Source organism: Physeter macrocephalus, chromosome 1 (assembly GCF_002837175.3).
Source record: "Physeter macrocephalus isolate SW-GA chromosome 1, ASM283717v5, whole genome shotgun sequence".
In the NCBI taxonomy this organism is placed as follows: domain Eukaryota; kingdom Metazoa; phylum Chordata; class Mammalia; order Artiodactyla; family Physeteridae; genus Physeter; species Physeter macrocephalus.
The window spans coordinates 27,010,902-27,033,310 of NC_041214.2; the positions used below are offsets into that span (position 1 = coordinate 27,010,902).

Genomic DNA, 22,409 nt, shown 5'->3' on the forward strand with positions numbered 1-22,409 from the left:
TTAGCACCAGGGACTGGTTTCGTGGAAGACAGTCTTTCCACGGACAGGGTGGGGGGATGGGGAACGGTTCAGGCGGTAATGCGAGCGAGTGATGGGGAGCGGCAGGTGAAGCTCGGCTCCCCTGCCTGCCGCTCACCTCCTGCTGTGTGGCCAGTTCCTAACAGGCTGCGGTCTGTGGCCTGGGGGTTGGGGACCCCTGCTGTAGAGCTTTCTAATTTAAAATGTTTTTATTTATTTAAAAAAAGATAAATTAAAAAAAACATATGAACTCACTTGAAAGGAAATAGAGTGACTTACAGGTACAAACCATGAGTTGTGTGTACGAGTAATCTTCAAAAATTTATTAATAGAAACGGATGTATTCAAATGCAACACTGGACAAAAAACAAAGAGAAAAGGCTGGAATACCAGCGACATTGGGGAATCTCACTTTATATTTCTTCGCACAGAACTAGCACCATTTTAGTCAGAAATCACAGATTTAATTATAATTGCTTCTAATATATAAAATACCTTACAAAGATTATTTAACTATCTAGTAACAAAGTTCTTCCAAAAACTTATTTAAAACTCAATTCGAATTTACCATTTGAAACACGAAAATGGTTTAAAAATCGATCCAATTCTACTGCTTTTCGAAGGCAATGAGCCATAATTAGTTTTATTGGAAGAAAGTGCCTGAATTCAGCTTCTGGCTCCCTTCTAACCCCCAAGCAGATACAGTAAATTGAATATTTCATAGGAATCAGAGCACATCTAAAACTGGTCTTAGAAAATATTTTCCTAGACTATAAAAATACTAAATGGAATACAAAAATTTCAGCATGTACAGCAAATAGACTACAGCAGACAAATATTTAAGACAGACTCAGAACTATCTTATACCATAATCATCATGAACATCAAGTATTATTCTAATAAATTTTCTATGATTCATTTTGATTCAATGTTTATTTCCCCTCAAGTTTTGTTATAATGTCGGATACAGACCAGATTCTGTGTTTCTAGCAGAAGTTCCTGGAGGCACCACTGAATAATTCTGGGTATTCAACTGGTTCTCTCGCAAAGTGCTAAAAGTGCAATTGTAGTAGAGCCTAGCTTTTAGAACAGGGATCAGCAAACTACAGCCCTCGGGCCACACCTGGCCCACTGCCTGTTCTGTGCGGCCTATGAACACAGCCGTGCTTTTTCATTCACATGCTGTCTGTCGCTGCTTTCAAGCTACAAGAGCAGAATCGAGTAGCTGTGACAGACGCTATATGTGGCCTTTTGGTCCACAATGTCTAACAATATTTACTACTTGGCCCTTTACAGAAAAAGTTTGCCTACCCCTACTTTAGATAAATCACTTCAGGAAATTGTTCACTGAACAAGGACAAGGTAAGATTGTCCCAGATTAAGAAACTTTTGGCTGAGGTTTGCTGGTTCCATCATACAGTACCAAGGCAGATCAAAAGAACACATGTGGATTGGCAGCTTTGGGTACTGAAGCATTATTCTGGGATCCTAAGCAAAGTCTGGCTATGATAAAGTACCTTCCTTTCTCTGTGAACTGGCCATTGTGTACCAAGTAGCTCAAGTACCCAATTACAGCAACATATTCACTGTTCAACCCTAAATCTATGTGGCCCCCAAGCATGATTTCCGGCCTTTAAAAATCACCTTGTACCCTTAGCAACCAAAAGAACTAGAAGCGGACCTTTCCCCTCCCTCCGTACGGGCATAGATTCTGTTAGCGCCGCACCACGTACCTTTTAGGATCCCTCCCTGTGACACGCATCATAATAATTAGTGCTACCACTACCCAGGGCCACGAACATGTCCCTTTTGACAAAGCGGACGAAGTTTTCGAGGGGGCACATGGGCTTGGGAGACCGCTTGTGGTGATCCTGGCAGAACGAGGTGTGGAACGTGACATCGACACCGTCGTAGAGAATCCGCACGGAGTGCTCGCCGGGCTTCTCTCTGTCTTGCCAGAGCTCAAAGATCAACCTGGCCGCGAACCTCGGGAACCTGGCTTCTGTAAGGCCCAAGGCACTGAGAATCGGAGCCAGAGTGACGTCGTGCGCAGAGGAGAGAGCAAAGAGCTCCTCCTTCCGGCCCTCTGCCGCGCGCCGCATGCGGCCCACGGTCTGGTTCAGGATGGGGTGGGCGCCCAGGAGCGCGTACCCCAGATACAGTTTCTTCTCCTGCCTCTCTCTCTCGTCCTCTATCTGATGCCTCTTGATCACCTTGAAGTGCTCCATGTTAACACAGCCATTCCTGGTGCAGGGGAAGCTGACGTTGTGGCAGAAGAGGCAGAGCATGGCGTCTATGGGGTTGGCGGCCCGGAGCTGCTTGCTGGAGGTGTCCACGATCCTGGCCATCTCCTCGTAGGTCCTCTCCAGCTGCATGTTTTTCAGACGCAACAGGTACTGCCGACGCTGCTCCTTTTCCAGGTACTGGTTCCTCAGCGGGCAATAGCAGCTCCCAGAGCAGAACAGAGCGCTGGGCTGGTGCCGGAAATAAATCTTCTTCCAGTCAAAATCTGGGAGAAAGCCATAAAGCAGAGCCAGCCCACTCTGCAGCGTCCGGCTTTTGCCAGTGGTCTCTAAGTGAAGCTGCTTTGTGGACCAGTCACTGGGCAGGAGTTTGTGTTTCTTCAGATAGACGTCCCTCAGCAGCTGGCCATTCTGCAGATGCTGCACAACCCCTGAAACACAAGAGTGCCACACGCTTGCCGCCTTACTACCAGCTTAGCGAAAGGAACAGCACGAGGAGTCGAGGCCCGTCCAGCTCTGGAATATGCTTTAGACAGCGGACGATGACACCCTCGAGCCTGGCCCCCAGCGCGTGGGAGCCCCGAGAACGGGCTTGGGAGTGCAAAGGGAGCCCCTCAGGCTCATCCACAAAGGGACGAGCAGGGTGGGGCCCTGTCCTCTGGACCCACGCCTTTCTGGGAAGCACAAGGACCATTTATCTGCCTTGATCCCTTCCTTTTGACTGGTCCTTCCCCTGGAGGAGGGTTGTGACTGGCGGGGCTCAGAGGGTAGGAACCATCGCACTGGTGGACGTCTAGGAGGTAATTGGCAGGGGCCTAAGGAGAGCTTTCTCCCTCCTGCCCTGGGACAAATCATGCCTCAGTGTGCCTGGGGGAGTTCATGGAAATCTGTCAGGCAAGGAGAACAAGTCACTCGCTGGCTGCCTAGTCCCCTCACTTCGGGGACGTTCCCTCCTTCACACCATCCTCCCTACTCTCCCAGCTGAAGGCTCTCTGCTCACCTTCTGGGTACATTCTGCCCAGTCCTGCTAGGGCTTTACCTGCTCATCAGCAAGGACAGTGTCTCTGTATGGATCTGGAATGATCTCCCAGATACTAAGAATATCTGGGGGAAAAAAAAAGCAAACTGCAGAACAGTATGTTTATTATGCTGCTTTTAAATAAAAATGAGGGGAAAATAGGAACGTGTATTGGCAGCTGCCTGTGTTTTGCATAGAAAAATTTTGCAAGGATGCACAACGGTGACCTGGGGATGATGGGGGCACAGAAATGGGGGGGAGGTGGAACATGGGTAGGAGCATGAATTTTAAGTTTACCCTTTAGCTGTTATAGTTTCGAACTACACACAGGAACTATACCACAGTAGAGTACCTTGAAAAAAAAAAAAGGAAAAAACTGCAAAAGTCTTATCTTCAAGCAGGAGAAGGTAGTCCCAGATAAAAGCAAGCTCACCCTGCAGCCAACAGGATGTTGGGATGGAATTTCAGTGCAAGATCTGCATTCTCTGAGAGTGGCAACCACAGGCAGGCCCTACAACCAGTAATGCCACTTATTCAGATGCCCGAATGGTTTGAAAAGCCCCACCACCAAGATGAGACAACTTCAGGCGGAAATGCGTGAGACAGAGGGAATGGTGTTGGCCCAGGAAGGGGAACAGCTCAGGAAAAGAACAAAAGAAGGATGTCTAGGTCCTACTCTGAATGAAGAGTACTGACAGCAGAATTCCCTGAGAGATCTGGGCTGGGGCAGGTCTTCGCATCTCCAAATGGCCCGCATAAGGGGACCAACCATGAGTGACAAACATCCAGAATCTGTGTCTGCCCCCGCTCCCCCCTGGGCCTACCCTGTATTCTGAGGCTATAGGTGCGCCAACCTTTCTCCTTTAATCCTCACAAAAACCCAGCAAAGAAGGCATCTTATTATTATCCCCCTTTTCCTTACTTTACAGATGAGCAAACTGAGGCCCAAGCCATTCACAGTTGAGCCATGGCCGAGCAGAACTCCAGCCCCTGTCCCGGCCCAACCTCGTACTCTTAGTCCCTGCTCACGTCACCTCCTCCCTACATGTTCCCGCAGAAACACTACCCATTCAGGGCTTCTCCTTCTCTCCAAACGCAACCTGCATCTTCATGACTCTGTTCACGCCCCTCCCTTTCTCTTCCCAGTGAAATCCTCATCCTGGCTCCAGTACTACCTTCTCTGTCTCCCTCCTCCTCCCCCGCTCCCCAGAGGTCCAAGTAATCATTCTCTCCTGTTTGCACAGGCCGCTGGACCGCTAAGGCAACAGCTGCACACATGGAGCCTAGCATATGCTAGCACTGTGCTAGGCGCTTTACACATGCTGTCTACTGCAGCTTGCCACCAGCGCTGTCGGGAAGATGTTATGAGCCCCGTTTCACAGGTCTGTCTACTCCCAAACCCGTGTTTATTCTGTAAGAGCCTGCGACTCGCAGCAACACCCTCAGGGCTCTCCATGCGCTGTACCACTGCAGCTGCAGGTTCCTTTCGGACAGCATCTCAGTCATCCAGCCACCCCCCCTCCCCTCCGTGCGGCAGCTGCCAAAGCCCCTGGGACAGACAGAGTAGGCACTGATGATCAGTCCTGTCTTACACAGTTCCTGTGGGGTGCCCAAAGCGTGCCACTTACAGATGATGATTCTAACAGCGATGTGAAATTTCAAATAGAAGATAAAAGTGACCACTAAAAGAGAACGAGGGGAGAGGAGCAAACAACCGCAAAAATGATTTCTAGGGTAATACTAATTTAGAAAACGATGATGATCATAGGTCAATGGAGAAGAAAGGTTAGAATGAATAGGGGCTCGATGCAATTACCCTGACTTCCTAGCCAGCTGACAGACGCCGACCCCTCAAGGACCCCATGAGATTCCCTCAGGAACCTGAACATGTAAATCCATCTCTACACGTGGCTAGGACTGTCTCTGTTGACAGACACACAGCAAAACCATAGAGGTAGGGACAGACAGCTTCTTTATTGCTGGTACCAGTCTCTGGAGGTCTGGTCATACTCTGGCCCTTAAGAGTCTGTGAGTCACCCTGAATCTTTATAATAAATGTCCTTTTCCCACTTGAGTTGGTTTCTATTACTTGCCATCAGTGGTTCGAGGCAAGCACGGCTCTGACCTCAGGGAGGGTTTGGGTTGTCACAATAATATGGGGAAGTACGTTCCTGATCCCTAGTGGGTGGGGTCCAAGGGCCAGACAGTCTTCACAAGGAACTGTTTTCTGTTCCACATAACTTTTGAATGTATAAGACGTACCCTCATGTGAAAACCCTGTTTAAATACTTCAATCTCAAATCTGGTTTTTTGTGTCTATAAACACAAAACCATTTTTGCATAACATTAACATCCACTGAATTTTCCAGAAATGCAATATAAATTAAGGGACACCTGTCTTTTGTTTTGATCACAACTTGTCAAAAAAATCATGTCCTGACACGGAGCAGTAGAGTCACCAATACGCATCCCTTGATCAGTCTGCATTTGCAGCTGTCACACACGCCAATCTACACTGAAGTGCAAGCAATTGATTATTTCATCCTATTTTCTAACAAAGGTGCGCTCAGGCATTTATACTGAGATATACAGAATTATATGATAAATTAGTTTCCCGTTGTTTCTACTTCATTTTACAATTAGGGTGCCTGATACAACTGTTTTTTAAAATTATGTATATAGAAAAGTTATATTCGAACTTCACTTCAGGATAGTTCAGGGAGCACCACAAAACACTTGTTAATAAAAGGGGACGCTGGATCTGGTAGGAGGAGAACTCCTGTTTCCACAGCGTCTTTCCCAGGAGGCCCCGAAACACGCGTCCGCCAAATACAGGAGCGGGTGGGAGAGACTGAGTAGGGGAGGGGCAGCCCCACATACCTGTCTGCGTGAGCTCTCCCATCTCACACAGCTGGTGACTGGGGTAAAGAGGCAGGGAGTGCAAGGGGCTTTCGAAAGAGGCTCCGGGTCCTTTGGACATGTGACTCACGAAAGCCTCCAGTTTAGGGTGATACGGTTTCCTAAAGAGGCAACACAGAGAGAGTCCGTGGTTAGCGTGCTCCAAAACCGTCCGTGACGATTTCAGCCTCAGCAAGCAGGATCCCAAGTGAGCCAAGCCCCTTCTCACCCACAATAATAGTACATTCCAGTTTCACGATTACCTGCCCGCTGCCACCTACACATGAAATCCCCACTCCATGAGGCCGGCCCGAGACCCCGCCCTCCACCGAAGTGCCCATCAACGTCAGTCAGCACCGTGGGAGTCAGCGCTGACCTCCTCTACCCGGTTCCCCAGGCCGCCCCACTCCCGCCTCCCCCTCCAGGAGGCCACCAACCCCCCCGACCCGAGGCAGCCAAGCCGAGGCTGCGGGTCCTCCTCGATTTCTCCCTCCCCTGCGCCCTGCACGTGTGCCCTCCTGGGCTTCTCTGCCCCTCTCTCCTGTATCCCTGCATCCCTGAGCAGGGTCTGCCTCAGTCAGCTTTTGTCTGGATGGCATGGGCTCCTCCTTGGCCTGCCTGCAGTCTCACCTTGCCTCCTCCACAGCCGGTGAGGTCGACGTAGAAGGCAACCCCGACTGTCACTGCTCTTCCACGGTGCCACCTTCCCAAGAAGCCCCGCACAGCCGCCAGTCTACTCTGGCCCTGCCTCACTTTGAGGCCCAGGGCTCCCTAATGCCGTGCTCTGGCCACGCACAGCATCTGCCTTCTGTGGGCCCTGCACACCTGTTCTTTCATGCTTCCAAGACTTTCCACATGCTGCTTCTTCCTCCTAGAAAATGCATCCTGACCTTCACTGGGGTAACCCCTTAATCCTTAACTTATGCGACCTCTGGAAAATCTCCTGTGAAGAAAATTAACTGATCAAGATAACCCAGATCTCTACAGCTCACTATGCATTTTGCACATATGGTACCTCATTGCATGTGGGGTGGGGTTGAATACTGAGAAAAAAAACCACCCCAGGTTATTTATGAGATCTGACATGGTATTTCTGCCATGAAGTGCACATGGTAAATCAAGATTTATTGTTCTAGTCACTAATACACAATTTCCCTGAATAATGAAATGACCCATGAATATATACACATTTTCTCTGAATAATGAGATGACCTATGAGTATACACACCTTTTCTTTAAATAATGAAATGGCCTATGAACGTTTCTACATTTCCAGCTGAACAGAGGTGGACAGATAGAGTAGTTCCCAACTAAACTAAATCAGCAGGAAAAGAAGCAAAGATAAATTGTTTAATGGCAGACCCCCGCTGTCTGAAAGCCTAATTAACTTTGGCAATGCTTTTACAATGACTGCCAAAATGGGTTTATCTTTCAAAAACATAAAGCTAAAAAGAAAAATCCATTCCAGAAATATGTTTTAAAATTAGAGAATGCTAATCCTGACATACAGTATATAGTCTAATAAATCACCCTGGATTGCTATAGGGCATTATGGCTTTCCATAAAAACAGAGAATGTGTTATTTTCCCTGAGGCTAAAACACATAAATATTTGCAAACTGTGAAATAAAATGTCCGGACTGATAATGAGGCTGCCAAAACAAATCCACATAAACAAAGGCTATTTGTCAACAGGAGTCAAATGTTCTGCTCCAGGCCATTATTTCAGGCTGGTGATGTTTGAGGATCTAAGAAAAGCTTTGCTACCAGTTTTAGAAATGAAATTTCACTACTGAAAGTTTTCAGGGAATCTGACTCCTTAATGATGCATTAATATCTAACTGTATTCATGGAAACTTGTTTTTGATATGGAAAGATGACGATTCGTGGAAGAAAAACTTCACTTACGGAAGAGAATAACAAAAGACTTTTAATCAGGAAGAGGACCAGGTAACCTGAATCCCTGGGCCTGTCCTGGATCTGAATGACCAGATCCTGAGGCAGGAGATAGATGGGCTCCAGCCTGAGCAGCTAGAACCTGTCCCCTGTGGACAGATACTCCAAGATAAAGCTCATGGTGGGAGCAAGGAGGAGCTGAGTCCTGCTTGGATAAAAGATAAAGAGGCCACATATTTCTCATTCTTGTGGTCAAGGAGACCCCCAAGCTACGCATGCGCAGAAAGGATCCTCAGGGGAGGGGGTGCTAGACCATAATATGTTCTGTCAACTTCTCAGGGAACCTAGAGCCTGAGTCCATCTTGGCTAAAAGATGCACGTGCACCCAGGGTAGGGCCCTGAGCCAGACCAGATATGGACTCAACGCCAGACAAAGCAAGATGATTGGAAACCCGGAACTGCCTCCATATAAGTGATTTAACCCACCCCCAAAGCCCACGGCTCTCTCTTTCTCTCTCTCTGAGCCCGCCCATGCTTTCTCCGCACGTCTCTTCTCTCCTAATAAACACTTTACTTGCCTCACTACTTTTTGTCTCTTTGCTGAATTCTTTCTTCAAAGCACACAAGAGCCAGGGCAGCACTGTGGCCTGGGTTCGATCCCTGGTCAGGCAACTGAGATTCCCACTTCAAGCTGCCACAGCCAAAGCCACCCGAGATTAGTCCTGCCTAACCGCATCTACTGCTCCATCCCTGCAGCGGAGAGGGCACCCGGCACATGGTAAATACCTCAGAAGCACACGGAAATGATTTCAACTGGGAAGTGCCCCAACCTTCGATGCTTCAAGAAAAGTCCAAGCCTTCTTTTTTTTTTGCGGTACGCGGGCCTCTCACTGCTGTGGCCTCTCCCGTTGCGGAGCACAGGCTCCGGACGCGCAGGCTCAGCGGCCATGGCTCACGGGCCCAGCCGCTCCGCGGCATGTGGGATCTTCCCGGACCGGGGCACGAACCCATGTCCCCTGTATCGGCAGGTGGACTCTCAACTACTGCGCCACCAGGGAAGCCCCCCAAGCCTTCTTAGTCTGTAGCAATGAATATGGCAAGTTCCCATAGTGTTTATTAAATTATCCAGATTTTGATGGAAATATTAAAAATAAAGGCTGTTGTGAGTGAGACTGTTACTTGTAACAGACTCTCTTTGACCAAATTTTAGTCTCCTCCGAACCCTCTTCCCAACCAAGCCTTGACCTCTGGACTTTCATGTTCTTTGGATTTATATCTGTCTTTGCATTGCACATTTTCAGCAAAAATCCTGCTAAGTCTGTTTAGCCAGAATCTCCCACTTTTGATACCTGATCACCCTTGATACATGATCCAATTCCTCACCCCCGGTGGTATCTGATCACCCTGGTCTGCCTTCAGCAAGAATCCTGTGGAGTGAGTTTAGCCTTAGAACCCCCTGACCCCTGATGTCTCCTCACAGTAATTCCCCATCCACTGACCCACACCCTGCTCCTTGGCTATAAAACCCCACTTGTCCGTGCTGTATTTGGAACTGAGTCCAGTTCTACCCTTCTGCATTAACACCTGAATAAGATCTGCTTTTACTACTTTATCTGTTCTCTGGCTCTGGTTTTTCTTTTTTCTTTTTTTTTTTTTTTTTTTGCGGTATGCGGGCCTCCCACTGTTGTGGCCTCTCCCGCTGCGGGGCACAGGCTCCGGACGCGCAGGCTCAGCGGCCATGGCTCACGGGCCCAGCCGCTCCGTGGCATGTGGGATCTTCCCGGACCGGGGCGCGAACCCGTGTCCCCTGCATCGGCAGGCGGACTCTCAACCACTGCGCCACCAGGGAAGCCCTGGCTCTGGTTTTTCTTGAACAACTATATACTAAAATCTATTCTCCTCTTCTTGGGAACTTGGTTAGAGCCCATTTCTGAAGTCCTAGTGGTCAGGTAGAGCCACGTGACTAAGTATTCTCCAGTGGAATGGAAGGATGTATGCCAATCTGCGTTTAGGCTTTCAGATCACGGGCGTGCCCCCTTCACACTCTCTTCCTTCCTTCTGGCCACTATTCAGGCACTGCAGCAACCCAGGTTCAGTCACGTAGGCATGCCTAGAGCACGGTGGGAGCAACAAACTGGAAGGAACCTGGGGCCCTGAATGACCAGGTAAAGCCAAGTTATACAACCTGGAACACTCATCTCAGACCTTCATGCAAGAGATAAACTTCTATTATCTAAGGCAACACATTCTTGGTTCTCTCTTTTATTTTTTGGGTGCACCACGCAGCTTATGGTTCACGGACCAGGGATTGAATCCAGGCCCACAGCAGTGAAAACGCCGAGTCCTAACCACTGGACCACCAGGGAATTCCCCCTTGGTTCTCTTTATTATAACAGCATGCAGCCTAGCCTTACCCTGACCAGCACAGAAATGATTATATCTGTGATGATGAATTTTTCTTCAGGAAAAACCCACGTTACTGTATTCCCATTGGAAATCTATTTTCATATTGAAAATGGAAAGAACCAGCAGTGCTACCATCTTAAGTCTTCAAACCATTCACTTCAGAGGTCTTGTTTATATTTTTATATGCATTTTCACACCTATTTATGCCACAAAGCATACATGGAACCCCAAGGCTCATCTACACACCTGTAAGAAAATTTATTGTGCTTTAGCCATAATCTGAGCAATTACTGAGTTCTGTACAGATCATTAAGACAAGCAGAAAAGAGGTATAAGACCAGTGACACTGTTACCAGAAAACACAATTCAAAAAAGCTTATATGGCTAGAAACCATAATAAGTTCACGGCACGGATTTTTACAATTTATGCTAATTAAAGACTTTATTATTTTATATTATTAATAAAATGAAATTCTAAAAAGATAAACTTAGTATACTTTTCTCAGTCTTTAGCTTTCTGGACCTTTCTGCTCTGTTTGATGTGATTACCCACCCCCTCCCTCTTCCTGAAACTCTGCTTCCTCAGCTCTCATAACATCACTCTCCTGCCTCCTTCCTGTTGCAACTTCTGCATCTCCTCCTGGGACCCTCCTTTCTCTCTGTGCTGTAATTGGCTGCCGCTCTTATAGGGCTCTGGTTTGGGCCCTTACCTCACTCCAGAGGCTCTGTATGTGATACCGTTCAAGTCCACAGCTTCGGCTGCCATCTGCATGCTAAACTCTCAAGTCAACCTCTACCTCCCAGCCAGCCAATGTTCTTGAGCCCCACGACTACTCATGAAGAGGCAGCTTCCACTACAAAGACCCTGAGAGTCGTGGAAGGTGTCCTTATGGAGGGAAACACTGGGGTGTCCGGCTCCTGCTGATTCAGCTGCCTGCCCGCCGCCGGCCCAGACAGTGTCCTTCACCGGGCGGGAGTAATGGGCACAATTCAGGACGCTCCGCCTTTGAGGAGGCCATAAAAATTAATAATTCGTGAAGCCCAACTGGCACCTGGGAAGGCAGCAGGCACAGCTGGGGACCCAGATCCCACAGTCCCAGGGGATTCAGAGGCCCAGAGTGGGTCCCCTTAGCTGGGAGCCCTGCTCACTCTTACACTACATGTGTGTTTATAATGACAAGTCAACTTTTATTGTTATAAAAGATGGAATTCATTAAATGCCATTGATTGATTAAACATGCATACTCCACCCACTTTCTCTAAAGGACTGAAAGTAGCTCCTAAAAACACAGAATGTATCTGTATGAAATAGAACCAGACCAAAAGACCAAGGCCAGGGGAAACGAGGCAGAGGCAGCTGGGGCAGCTGGCCCCCAGGAACTGCACCTCTCAGCTGGGAGCTCCAGAGGTGGCCCCGTCAGGGCTGTGGCAGGACGAGGGACCCCGGGACCCGACCTGGCCCTGTGGCCATGACCGCTCAGAGGGGAAAAGAGGCCGGGCCTGGGAGATTCCAGGCTGCTTTGGCAAATGAAACACCATTTCTCAAGCTCTCAGTGGGGACCAGGCTGAGCACTTCACTCCATCACCTTAGTGGACTTCACGAGGATGTTTCAGGGAGGTACGGTAAGTCCCCTACATACGAACCTTCAAAGCTTTCAAAGATGCGAACGTACGTTCGCATGTCCAATCACGTAAGTTAGTTCACGTGTCTGGTGTCATCTGTAAAAGTTGGGTACCTCGGCTAACTCTGTTGGACTTACGAACAAACTGGACTTACAAACGCGTTCTCAGAATGGAACTCGTTTGTATGCAGGGGACTTACCGTACTACTATCCGCGTGCTCTCGGACAGGATACTGAGGGGCTCAGAGAGGTGAAGGGATGTGCCCTACATCAAACCGGTGACAACGGTCTCAGAGGATTCCATGGTCAAGACTCAAATCTCCTATGATAGATACATGATAGGCAGTGATGACCTGTGATTCTCACTGGGCTCCCGAATTCATTCTGCAACCAGCCCAGTCCAACAACTATTACATGCCAGGCTCGGGCAGGGCACCACGATATGGAAGGAATAAGACCCAGTGCCCTGAGGGGCCGGTGGTGCGGGCAGAGCACAGACAGCGATGCTGGGAGGACAAGTCGTGTAGAGCGCCAGCACACCCGCTGGAGGCCTGCACGCCGCCTGGCGGCCCTGCCCACCGGGCCCTTCCCTGGGAACAGCCAGGCGGCCCCCAGAGGCTTCGTGGTGCTCGGGGACCTCTCCAGCAACAGCTGACCGGCCCGGGGGCAGACCCATCCTCACTCCTGGCAACCTGGAGCCCAGCCAGGGAAAGGCGAGGGCAGAAGCCGCGAGCTGCCGGCTGAAGCGTGGTACCTCCCACAAAGCCCTTGAGGCTGCTCTGGGTCCGGCCAGCTCAGCGGCCTAGTGGCCCGCCTGTCCCTGGGCTGTTCAAAGTCCTGTGCAACGGCAGGACTGTGCCAGCTGTGACACGCTGACACTCTTCTGCGCCCGAAGGAGCAAAGCCACTCCCCCAAGCTGCCCTCCCCGTGTCCTCCCGCTACCCTGGATGCTCCAGCCCAGAAACTAAAGGGCTAATACCCAGCACAGCAAGTGGCCTCCACCCTTGCCCAGTCCTAAGCCAGTTAAGGTCTGGTCGTTAAGTATTCTGTTCTGAGATTCTTCCCTACGTCCCCCTTTTGCAGGTTGAGTGAGGCAGTGGCGGTGCCTGATACAAGCAGAGAGTCCCTGCTGACGCACTGGGAGAGGTCTCCTAGAAGGCGTACCATCTCAGAGGGCCTTGAAGGAGCTTTGGAAGGGGGCCAGCGAGTCAAACGGCAGGTGCAAAGGCCTGAAGGGTGAGGGGCTGGCAGGCAGTGGTTGGCAGGGGCCGAGGGTCCCAGCAGAAAGGCCAGCACAGAGGGCTAGAGACGAGGAAGAGAGCCAGGGACTGCCCGGTGCTCTGACACGGGCTGGACTCCATCCAGGGTGTTTCCCAGCCCATGGGACATAAAGACATGCATCCGTACTTGCTGAACTCAGAAAAGAAGACATAAACCCCCAGGCCGCGAGGTTCGTGGCCTCCAGCAGGAACTGAAAGCCTAGAGTCACATGGTATTTTGTGATGTTTTTACATAAAATGGTTCACTTCATCTTCCCCTTGATATTAGACGATGCAAAGGGTTAACCTGGAATCCCCGGGTCCACGCTGCAGTCCACTGTGAAGGGACAGCCCTGGCTGCAGGGAGGCAATCCACGGTTCCACCAGGCTGGCGCTGCCCGGGGCAGGCTGGCCCCCAAGGCATTCCATCAAAAGAACGTCATCCCCACCGAGTACTTCCCCCGCCTCCTCTCCTCGTTCAGTAAACTCTGCTTGGGAGGTTATGTGTCCCCTGACACATTTGCTGAGGCCTGGCCCATCACTTTACTGCTAACTGTGCCTCTCATTTTAGAGCCATGCCATGTCCACATGCACAATTTCTACTCTCTTTTCAAGTATTTTTCATCGTAAGGGCTCTCAACCAAGGGCAGGCTGTCTCTGCTGCTGTGAAGAATGAAAAGGTTGAAGTAAATGTCTTCCGGTTGTGGCTTTGCAACTGGTAACGTGCATCCTCCTTATCATCACCCCATCCCTGTCCGGTCAGCAGCGTCACCCCCATTTTAGAGACAGAAGGCTGAGGCTCGGAGAGCCTAAGGGACTTACCTGCTCCCCTCAATGGAACGGCCACGCCAGGGTCCGAGGACTCCTAACCCAGGGCTCACTGCACCCCGTCCCAGTTGTTTCTCAAACTGAAGAATAGCAGGTGGGAGACTGCAGAGAGCAGGTTGGCCTGGGCTCAAATCTCAGTTTCTCTGCTGTGTGGCCTTAGACAGGTGTTCTCACCTCTCTGGGCCTCTGTCCTCTCAACTGTGAAATGGGATTCACCTGCAGGACTGTTCTGAAGATCAGACTCCTGGCAAACGGTACTCACTGGACAAGTGTAGGCCACTCCCCGATTCTGTAATTCTCCGGTCAGCCTTTTAATTTCAACAGAGGCAACAGATTCTTGAAAATGACTTTCAGGAAAACTGCAATTTACCTGTTAGCCACCAGAGTGCAGTCAATTTCTGGGCGCTTCGTTTTGGGAATGACATACAGTGGGTACCTGTCCCCGTGTCGAATGAACACATGCACTGAGACCAGCTTAAAATGATGCGGAGCGTGGCCTGCGAGAGAGAAGCACACTGTCTGGTTATCACCCAGGAGAGGTCCATCCCTTTGACCTCACAGAAGAAGGGAGGGGTGATCATGGTGGAAGGGTGCTGTGCTGGGTGGGAGGCCTCTGACTAGCCTCACGGGGCAGGGCAGAGGAACGTGAGAGGGCTGGTTACGCCCCAGCCCCCTGGAAGTCACGGGGAGGCCCTGGGGTGTGGCGGGGGTCACCTGACCTCCAGTGAAACGTGGGCAAGACTATTCACGTAATGGATAAAGAAGATGTGGCACATACACACAATGGAATACTACTCAGCCATAAAAAGGAACGAAACTGAGCTATCTGTAGTGAGGTGGATGGACCTAGAGTCTGTCACACAGAGGGAAGTAAGTCAGAAAGAGAAAAACAAATACCGTAGGCTAACACATATATATGGAATCTAAAAAAAAAAAAAAAAAAAATGGTCACGAAGAACGTAGGGGGCAGGACAGGAATAAAGATGCAGACGTAGAGAATGGACTTGAGGACACGGGGAGGGGGGAAGGGTAAGCTGTGACAAAGTGAGAGAGTGACATGGACGTATATACCCAACCAAATGTAAAACAGATAGCTAGTGGGAAGCAGCCGCATAGCACAGGGAGATCAGCTCGGTCCTTTGTGGGATAGGGAGGGCAGGAGGGAGACGCAAGAGGGAGGGGATATGGGGATATATGTATACGTATAGCTGATTCATTTTGTTATAAAGCAGAAACTAACACACCATTGTAAAACAGTTATTCTCCAATAAAGATGTTTAAAAAAAAAAAGAAATACCTGATCTTCACCAGAACACTGGGAGGAATCATATCCATAGCCTTTGATAACTGAAGATTATTGACCCACAGAGCGTGATAGTTAGAATGAAGCCTCTCCAGTTAGGCTAGACTGTCTGGGCTTGAATCCCAGCACAACTGCTTGTCAGTGGGACCTGCAGCAGGCTGCTGAGTCCTCCCTGGTTTGTTACTCAGAGTGGTAGTGATTTCTCCTCTGTATGGGAGTGTTGAGTACGTTAACTGAGTGCTTGCACGTAAAAGTGCCCAGTGTAGTGAGCATAATTTGTATATTTTTAATTGCTATTATTTAAGCCTTACAGCTGAGTTCTGGAAATGGTATTATGCCCATTTTATAGATACGAAAACTGAGGTTCAAATAAATACGTAGATCTCAGTAATCAAGTGGTAAAAAGCTAAGATTTAAATTCAACACAGTCTGACTTAAACGCTTACATTTTCATTATACCTTGTGTGTCTTACTTGTGCTGATGCATTTTGAATATTGCATCCTGATAGAGAACTTAGTCACTGATTTAACCTTATTTCATAGAATCCAAAACATCATCCATTTTAGGATGCAGTTTTCGCATCCACGGGTTCAACCAACCGAGGATCGAAAATATCCTGAAAAAATCTATAGAAAGTTCCAAACAGCAGCATTACATTGTGTTTACAACTATTTACATAGCATTTACACTTTATTAGGTATTATATGTAATCTGGAGATGACTTAAATTATACGGAGAATAACACCAGGTCATTTTATAGATGAAAGCGAAGCAGGTCATGACACACATGGTCCCGGGCGGGGGGCCGGGGGTAGGGGATAGGGTGCACAGGCCAGCTAGACGGGCCCACAGGGCAGCTGGATTTTCATTGTAACTATCGACTCCCTCAGAATTAGGCTGGACTTCAATGTAGCACAAAGTCAGCTTCAACTGTTTCTTGAGCCCCCTCCAAGCCCTGCCTCTTTCTCTCAATGCCATTATCCTTTCCTTATCAATAATTATCTATGCAACACCAGGTGGGCCCCCCAGAGAGAGGGGGCCTCACCCATGGTGGTAAAGGAAGAACTTACACACTAACTTCACGCAACCCGATTACTTCGTTCTGAACACCCTCTGAATTCTGGTAAATACTAAGGAGGAAAACCATCACCTATTGAGTGCCTACAAAGGGCTAGACAGGTGTCTGACGTATCTCATTTAATATCATCTGCTTTGCACTTTGTGGGCCCTTGAGCCCAAGCACAGGCATCCGCTCATCAATCCTCAAGAGACCATTTTACAGAGCAGAGAGCCAGGGATCCAAGGGGAGGTGGAGGCAGCTGCCCAAGGTGTACATGGTGGATGGAAAGCCATCGCAAGCTCACTCCTCTGCCTCCGGACCAGGTTCTCCCCCACTGTCTGCTGGATATCACGGGTGGGCCCTGCAGTCTGCTCTGTTTGTCCATCTACCGCTCTTTCTGTTGGTGAACCACTCCTTCTCCGCATGTGGTTCGGGTGAACTGTCCATCACATCGTCCTGCCTCCCTGAGAGAGGTACACTACAGACACGGGGAAAGGGGCTCCTTTTCTCCTGGACGCTGATCTCTAAGAATGGAAACCTGGGGCTGCCCCAGCCATCTGTCGCTCATGGGCAGCCTCTGCAGTGGAAGAAAATGAGGCTAAGTAGAGATAAGCCAGACCAACAAATGAAAAGAGCTATCAGAAAGAGGAAGGAAGACCTGAGGACATCCACCCTTTGAGCCCCTGGGTCCAGATGTGGTCAAAGTGTCCATTAGATGTTCCAGTTCTGTAAGTCGAGAAAGTCGTCTTCTTATTTCAGCTAGTTTGAGTTGGGTTTCTGTTACTTTCAACGAAATGAGTCCTGGTTCATACACTTTATCAATCATTTATAAGCAGATGTAAGTCCATCTCTGGGTCAGTGGTCCCCAGTCTTTCTAAGAGTTCCCAATTTGGAACTCCCTACAAAATAATAGTTGGATTTTTAGCATCGCCAACTGAGGAAATACACAGAAACAGGTGTGCCCATGAATCATTTAACTTCTAAAAGGCTTATTAATCATCACATAATATATATGCATACACTTGAACAACAGCTAAAACAGGGCCCAATCACCAGTCTAAATCCACTTAAATTCCCTAGCTACTCCTGCAAATTCTTCTGTAAATATTTAAAACTTCCCTTTGGCAAACAGATGTTATAAACAAAAGTAAAAGATAAGCAATCCACTGAGAGGAAAATATTTGCAACATATATTACAAATTATTAATATCCAAAGTGCACAGCTCTCCTACAACTGAAAAATCAATAAAGGATATAAGCAGGCTAATTAAAGAAAAATAAATACCAGTGGCAATAAACACATGAAAAAATGTTCAACATTATACATACTAAAAGAAATACAAAATAAAACAATAGGATATGATTCACTCCCACCTCACCAGACTAAAAATTCACATTTTAACAATAATATCAGTACTGGCAAGGGTGTGAAACCTACATTTCCATACACTGCAAGTGAGAGAGGAAACTGGAAGGACTTTTTGGAAGGAGTATTTGGCAGTTGCCACTAAAATGTTACATGTGCTTTATCCATGATCCCAAATTCTACCTCTTGGAATCTATTTGACAAAGATATCAATTCCCATCACCAAGACGTATGGCCAAAGAGATTCACTGCAGCGCTGTTTATAACAACAAAAAAAAGGGAAATGACCTAAGTATCTTTCATCAGCAGAACAGAATGTTACATCCACAGTGGAATATTCTGCCACAGTTAAAAAGAATGGAAAAGAATCAAAGATAAATGAAGTGAATAAACCAAGTCACTGGATATTTACATAAGCCTTTTTGTGGAAAGAAAAAATTAACCATAAACGTATGAATATACAGGCACTTTTATTATGTAAATGAACAGAAAAATGTCTACAAGGACATCCATCACAATGCCTTTGGGGAATGGGTAGAATGGGGTGTGAAGAAGTATTTTCACTTGTTTTTCTGTAACTGTCTATATTGTTTTACAAATCCACGCACGTACATATGTAGATATGGATTAACAATACGCATATGTTACATATATTCTATAGGTATAGAAATATATGCGTATTTCTATAATGTCTAGATATACTTTTTTTTCAATAAGCACATTTTTGTTCATTACTTATGATAAAACAACCACAGAGCTAGAGTTGGCCCTTCACCAACTCAAATTAGCCCTTTGATTGGTCCTAGAGCCACTTTCTTCCTAACAGCTAGAAGGCCCCAGAACTGCTAATACATAGCTCCGGTGTCCAGAGGTCATTTACCATGGGAGGATTTGTGCCAGATCAAGAGAAGGATGAAAAGTAGATGTCCTAAGGCAGTATGTCAATGACCCAGCCCTTCCGGCTGTGCGGCACCCCTCAATCCTTTACTCTGCTTTGTTATAAAGTGGTACCAGGTTCTGGCCCCTTGGCCATGCCTGTGGGCACACTCCCTTTGAGTCTGGGCCAGGGAAAAGTGAAGCTAAGGAGACATGATAATATGAGTGACACAGGGACAGAGGGGCATGGGTCCCTGCACATCCCAGAGTCCCCACAGTTTGCTGGCTTATCTGAGAGCACACGGGGTTAGGCTTCTTGGGGCTGCCGCCTGGGAACTGCTGTAAGCTGAATGTTTATGTCCCCCCAGATTCACATGTTGAATCCTAACTGCCAAAGTGATGGTATTTGGAGGTGAGGCCTTTGGGAGTGATATGGTCAAGAGGGTGGAGACCTCACGAATGGGATTAGTGCCCTTATAAAAGAGACCCCAAAGATCTCCCCCACCCCCATTTCTGCCATGTGAGGTTACAGCAAAAAGATGCCTTCTAGGAAGTGGGCTCTCACTAGACACCAAATCTGCCAGTGCTTTGATCTTAGACTTCCCAGTCTCGAGAACTGTGAGAAATAAACTTCTGTTGTTTATAAGCCAGCCAGTTTACGGTATTTTTATTTAGCAGCCTAACAGACTAAGATAGGAACCACCCACAACTCAAGGAAGCAATGGTTTGAAAGTCACAGGTAAAGAAACCTTCCATCCAGAAAGTTTTTATCTGCTGCTTCCTCTGGCATCTGGGCCTGTCAACCTCGCCCACTAGCTGTTGAGATTACCTTCCACTGTTTCGCACCTTCCTGAGTCACCAGGACACAGAGTCAGTCCATGTGGGGTCCTTTGAAGGGTCCTCCAGATACCAGACAATCAGGGGAAGTTCTGATGCATAGAGGCCACGGGGTGAGACGTCTCCCCAGCTCCATCTCCCTGAGTCCCCTTCCCTGCCTTGGTTCTCATTGTCCTGAAATGCTCAGAGCTGCCCCCATTCCCACAGGATGCTTTTCAGGATGTTTCCCTTCTCTTGCTTATGCTAACCTCACCCTAACCTCTGTTTCCCAGATCTGGCCAACTCCATAACTCATCCCGGGGGTCACCTCCTCCAGGAAGCCCACCCCGAATCCCCAAGTAGTTTGGACATCCCCCTTCTATGAGCCCACCTGGTTCTTGCTGCCCTCCTAGCTCACACTACAGTACATGTAAGCAGAGGTGTCCACAGTTTATCAACTCGCCAACCCAAATGTCCAGAGGGCCAGAACTATGTCTCTTTCAAGTTTATATTCCCCCAGCAACCAGCACAGGGAAGGCCCTCCATAAATACTTGTTGAATTAAAGGTCTGCCCTGAGCCAGGCGCTGTGTGCTCCATGCTTCTGGTGAAATGCCTTCCTGAATCCTCATGTGGGAACACCAAGGGAAAGCAGTCACCTGACCAGCCCGGTGGGTGGGGATTGTCCAAGCAGGTTTCCTCGAGAAGACACCCAAGCTGGGACTGAAAGGCAGAAATGAAGCTGGCAACACGGGGAAGAGGAGAGGAGGATGAGGGAGGACAAACACAGCAGACAAGAGGCAGCAGGCTGGATCTAGATACCTCTGAAGCCCGGTCCAGTTGCTCCCACCAGGGCTGACGTGCAGGGATCCGGGGACAGGTCGGCTGCAAAGGAGCAGACCTGGGCTGGAGGCACCTCTGCCCTGGTTGCTGCCTGACTTGCCCATTAGGAGTCCTGGGCTTGCCTTGTTCATCTCAAAGGGGGCTGCGGCAGCAGATTCCACACCTGGGGCCTAGCGCTGCAGGATACTGCTTCTCCTGGCAGGCCTCCCCAGCTCCTCCGATGCCCTCAGGACTATTAGGAACTCTGCTGATCTCACGCAGATGACAGCAGCTCAGAAGAAAAAAGGACTGTGGGAGCCTCAGAAGGGAGAGCGGACAGGCAAAGAGACGGAAGGATAACAAGTTTCATCATGTAGGTGTAAAAACCCCATGAACCTAGATGAGTGCCCTGGGACCACAGTATCGCTGTGGCCAACATGAATTACAGAATAGGAGACGCCTTTAATTGATAATTAACTCGGCACCAATGCGCACGCAATTTCTTTGTGGTGTGATTTCCCAGCAGAAGAGAGCACTCCATAAGCCACCCCCTGGATATGAGTCTCTACCATTTACGTCTGCTTTACCTGCTCATCTCACCTACAGTCATTTTCATCCTGTCCTCACATCCATAAACCTTCTTGTATAAAAAGATGCCAACAAGGTCTCAATGTCAAATAATGGCAGAGAACATGACCTCTAAAGCAGTTCCTTGGGCCCCCTCACTCGTAAAGGCAACTAGCAAACTTCTTAGAACCACAGAGTAAAACGATCAGGTGCTGTTTCACGTAGGCCCTCCCCGTCTCACCCGCCCCCTCCCCAATGTACAGAGGATGGATCCACGTGCCTCATGAGCCCACAACCCTGTCGCTGTGACTAGAAGTCGAGCCAACTGGCCCACACTGCTTTTTCCAGCCTTGGACCTCACCCTAGGAAGAGCAACCATCAGCCAGGCAATGGACCTCAGGCAGAGGCAGGTCAAGGGACTGGCCTGGGGTTCCACAGCCTGTAAGCCAGGCCTGCTGACCTGCCAGGCCGGGTATTTATGCTTCTCCCATCCAGCCATCCAACATTTATGGAGCACCTGCTGGGAATTCTTCAGAGAATAAAAGACTAAGGTCTCTGCCCTTCCGCAGGAGCTTACAATCCAGTTGGCGAGGGTGTTAAGATATTAAATAAGAAGAAGGGGGCAGAAGGGCGTACGGTCCTTGGAGGGAAATGCCCTCAGTCATGGTGCCCCTGCACTCCCTGGTCGTTGGTTTGGGGGTACGGGTGCAAGAATACAGGAACGACTCGGATATAAAGAAGATACTGGGAAGTACCACAAGAGTGCTCAAGAAGAGCCTCAGGTGAAATACGGCCTATCAGCAAGTCCCTGCTCAGCAGCCAATGCTATGAACATGTCTGAAGAGAGATATTTCATCCAATGATGATTTGCTTCTTTTAATTTTTATTTATTCTACTGACGGCCCCACAGAAGAGAGGAAAGGAGAGAAACAAAGAGTCCAGGGTCAGGGTCAGATCACGACTTAGCACAGGCCGCTAGGCAGAGAGCTCCTTCTTGTCTGGCCTCGGGCCTCAGGCCCCCTTAGTTACTTCCAGACGCCCAGAGACGCACACAGTCGGCGGGTCATGTTACAGCCAGGTGTGTGCAGCCAGCTCATTCCCTGGGAGTCACTCTGACTTGCACGAAGACAGGCCAGTGCCTCTCCTCCAGGGCACTAAGCCGGTGGCCCACGGCCTCCAGCTCTTCACTCCATATGGGGGCTCTGGCCCAGGGCAAAGGACAAGAGTCCACCTGCTTCCTGGCCTTCTCCCAGCAGCTCCAGCCTGAAGAACCCGCTGTGTGCAGGCCTTTACGGGAAGGAGATTTTGATGGAGCACCGTGGGCCCACGCCTGGGTCAGAGCACCGCCCCTCCCTCCCTTCTGTGGGTGGCTCCTCTCCTATGCCAATCCTGTGCTGTGGTGGGCGCGGTCAT

General features: G+C 48.9%; 1 protein-coding gene across 1 annotated transcript in view; it reads right to left on the reverse strand.

Moving 5' to 3' along the window:
* Positions 1-329: 329 nt before the first annotated feature.
* Positions 330-22,409, reverse strand: part of PXYLP1 (2-phosphoxylose phosphatase 1) — a 67,683-nt gene continuing 45,603 nt past the window's right edge. Inside the window, exons 8-10 of the mRNA XM_055086876.1 lie at positions 14,558-14,741; positions 6,160-6,299; positions 330-2,692 (exon numbers count right to left, since the gene is read on the reverse strand). Of these exons, the coding sequence (XP_054942851.1) occupies positions 1,755-2,692; positions 6,160-6,299; positions 14,558-14,741 (1,262 nt within the window). The 3' untranslated portion in view covers positions 330-1,754. The remainder of the gene's footprint in view (positions 2,693-6,159; positions 6,300-14,557; positions 14,742-22,409) is intronic.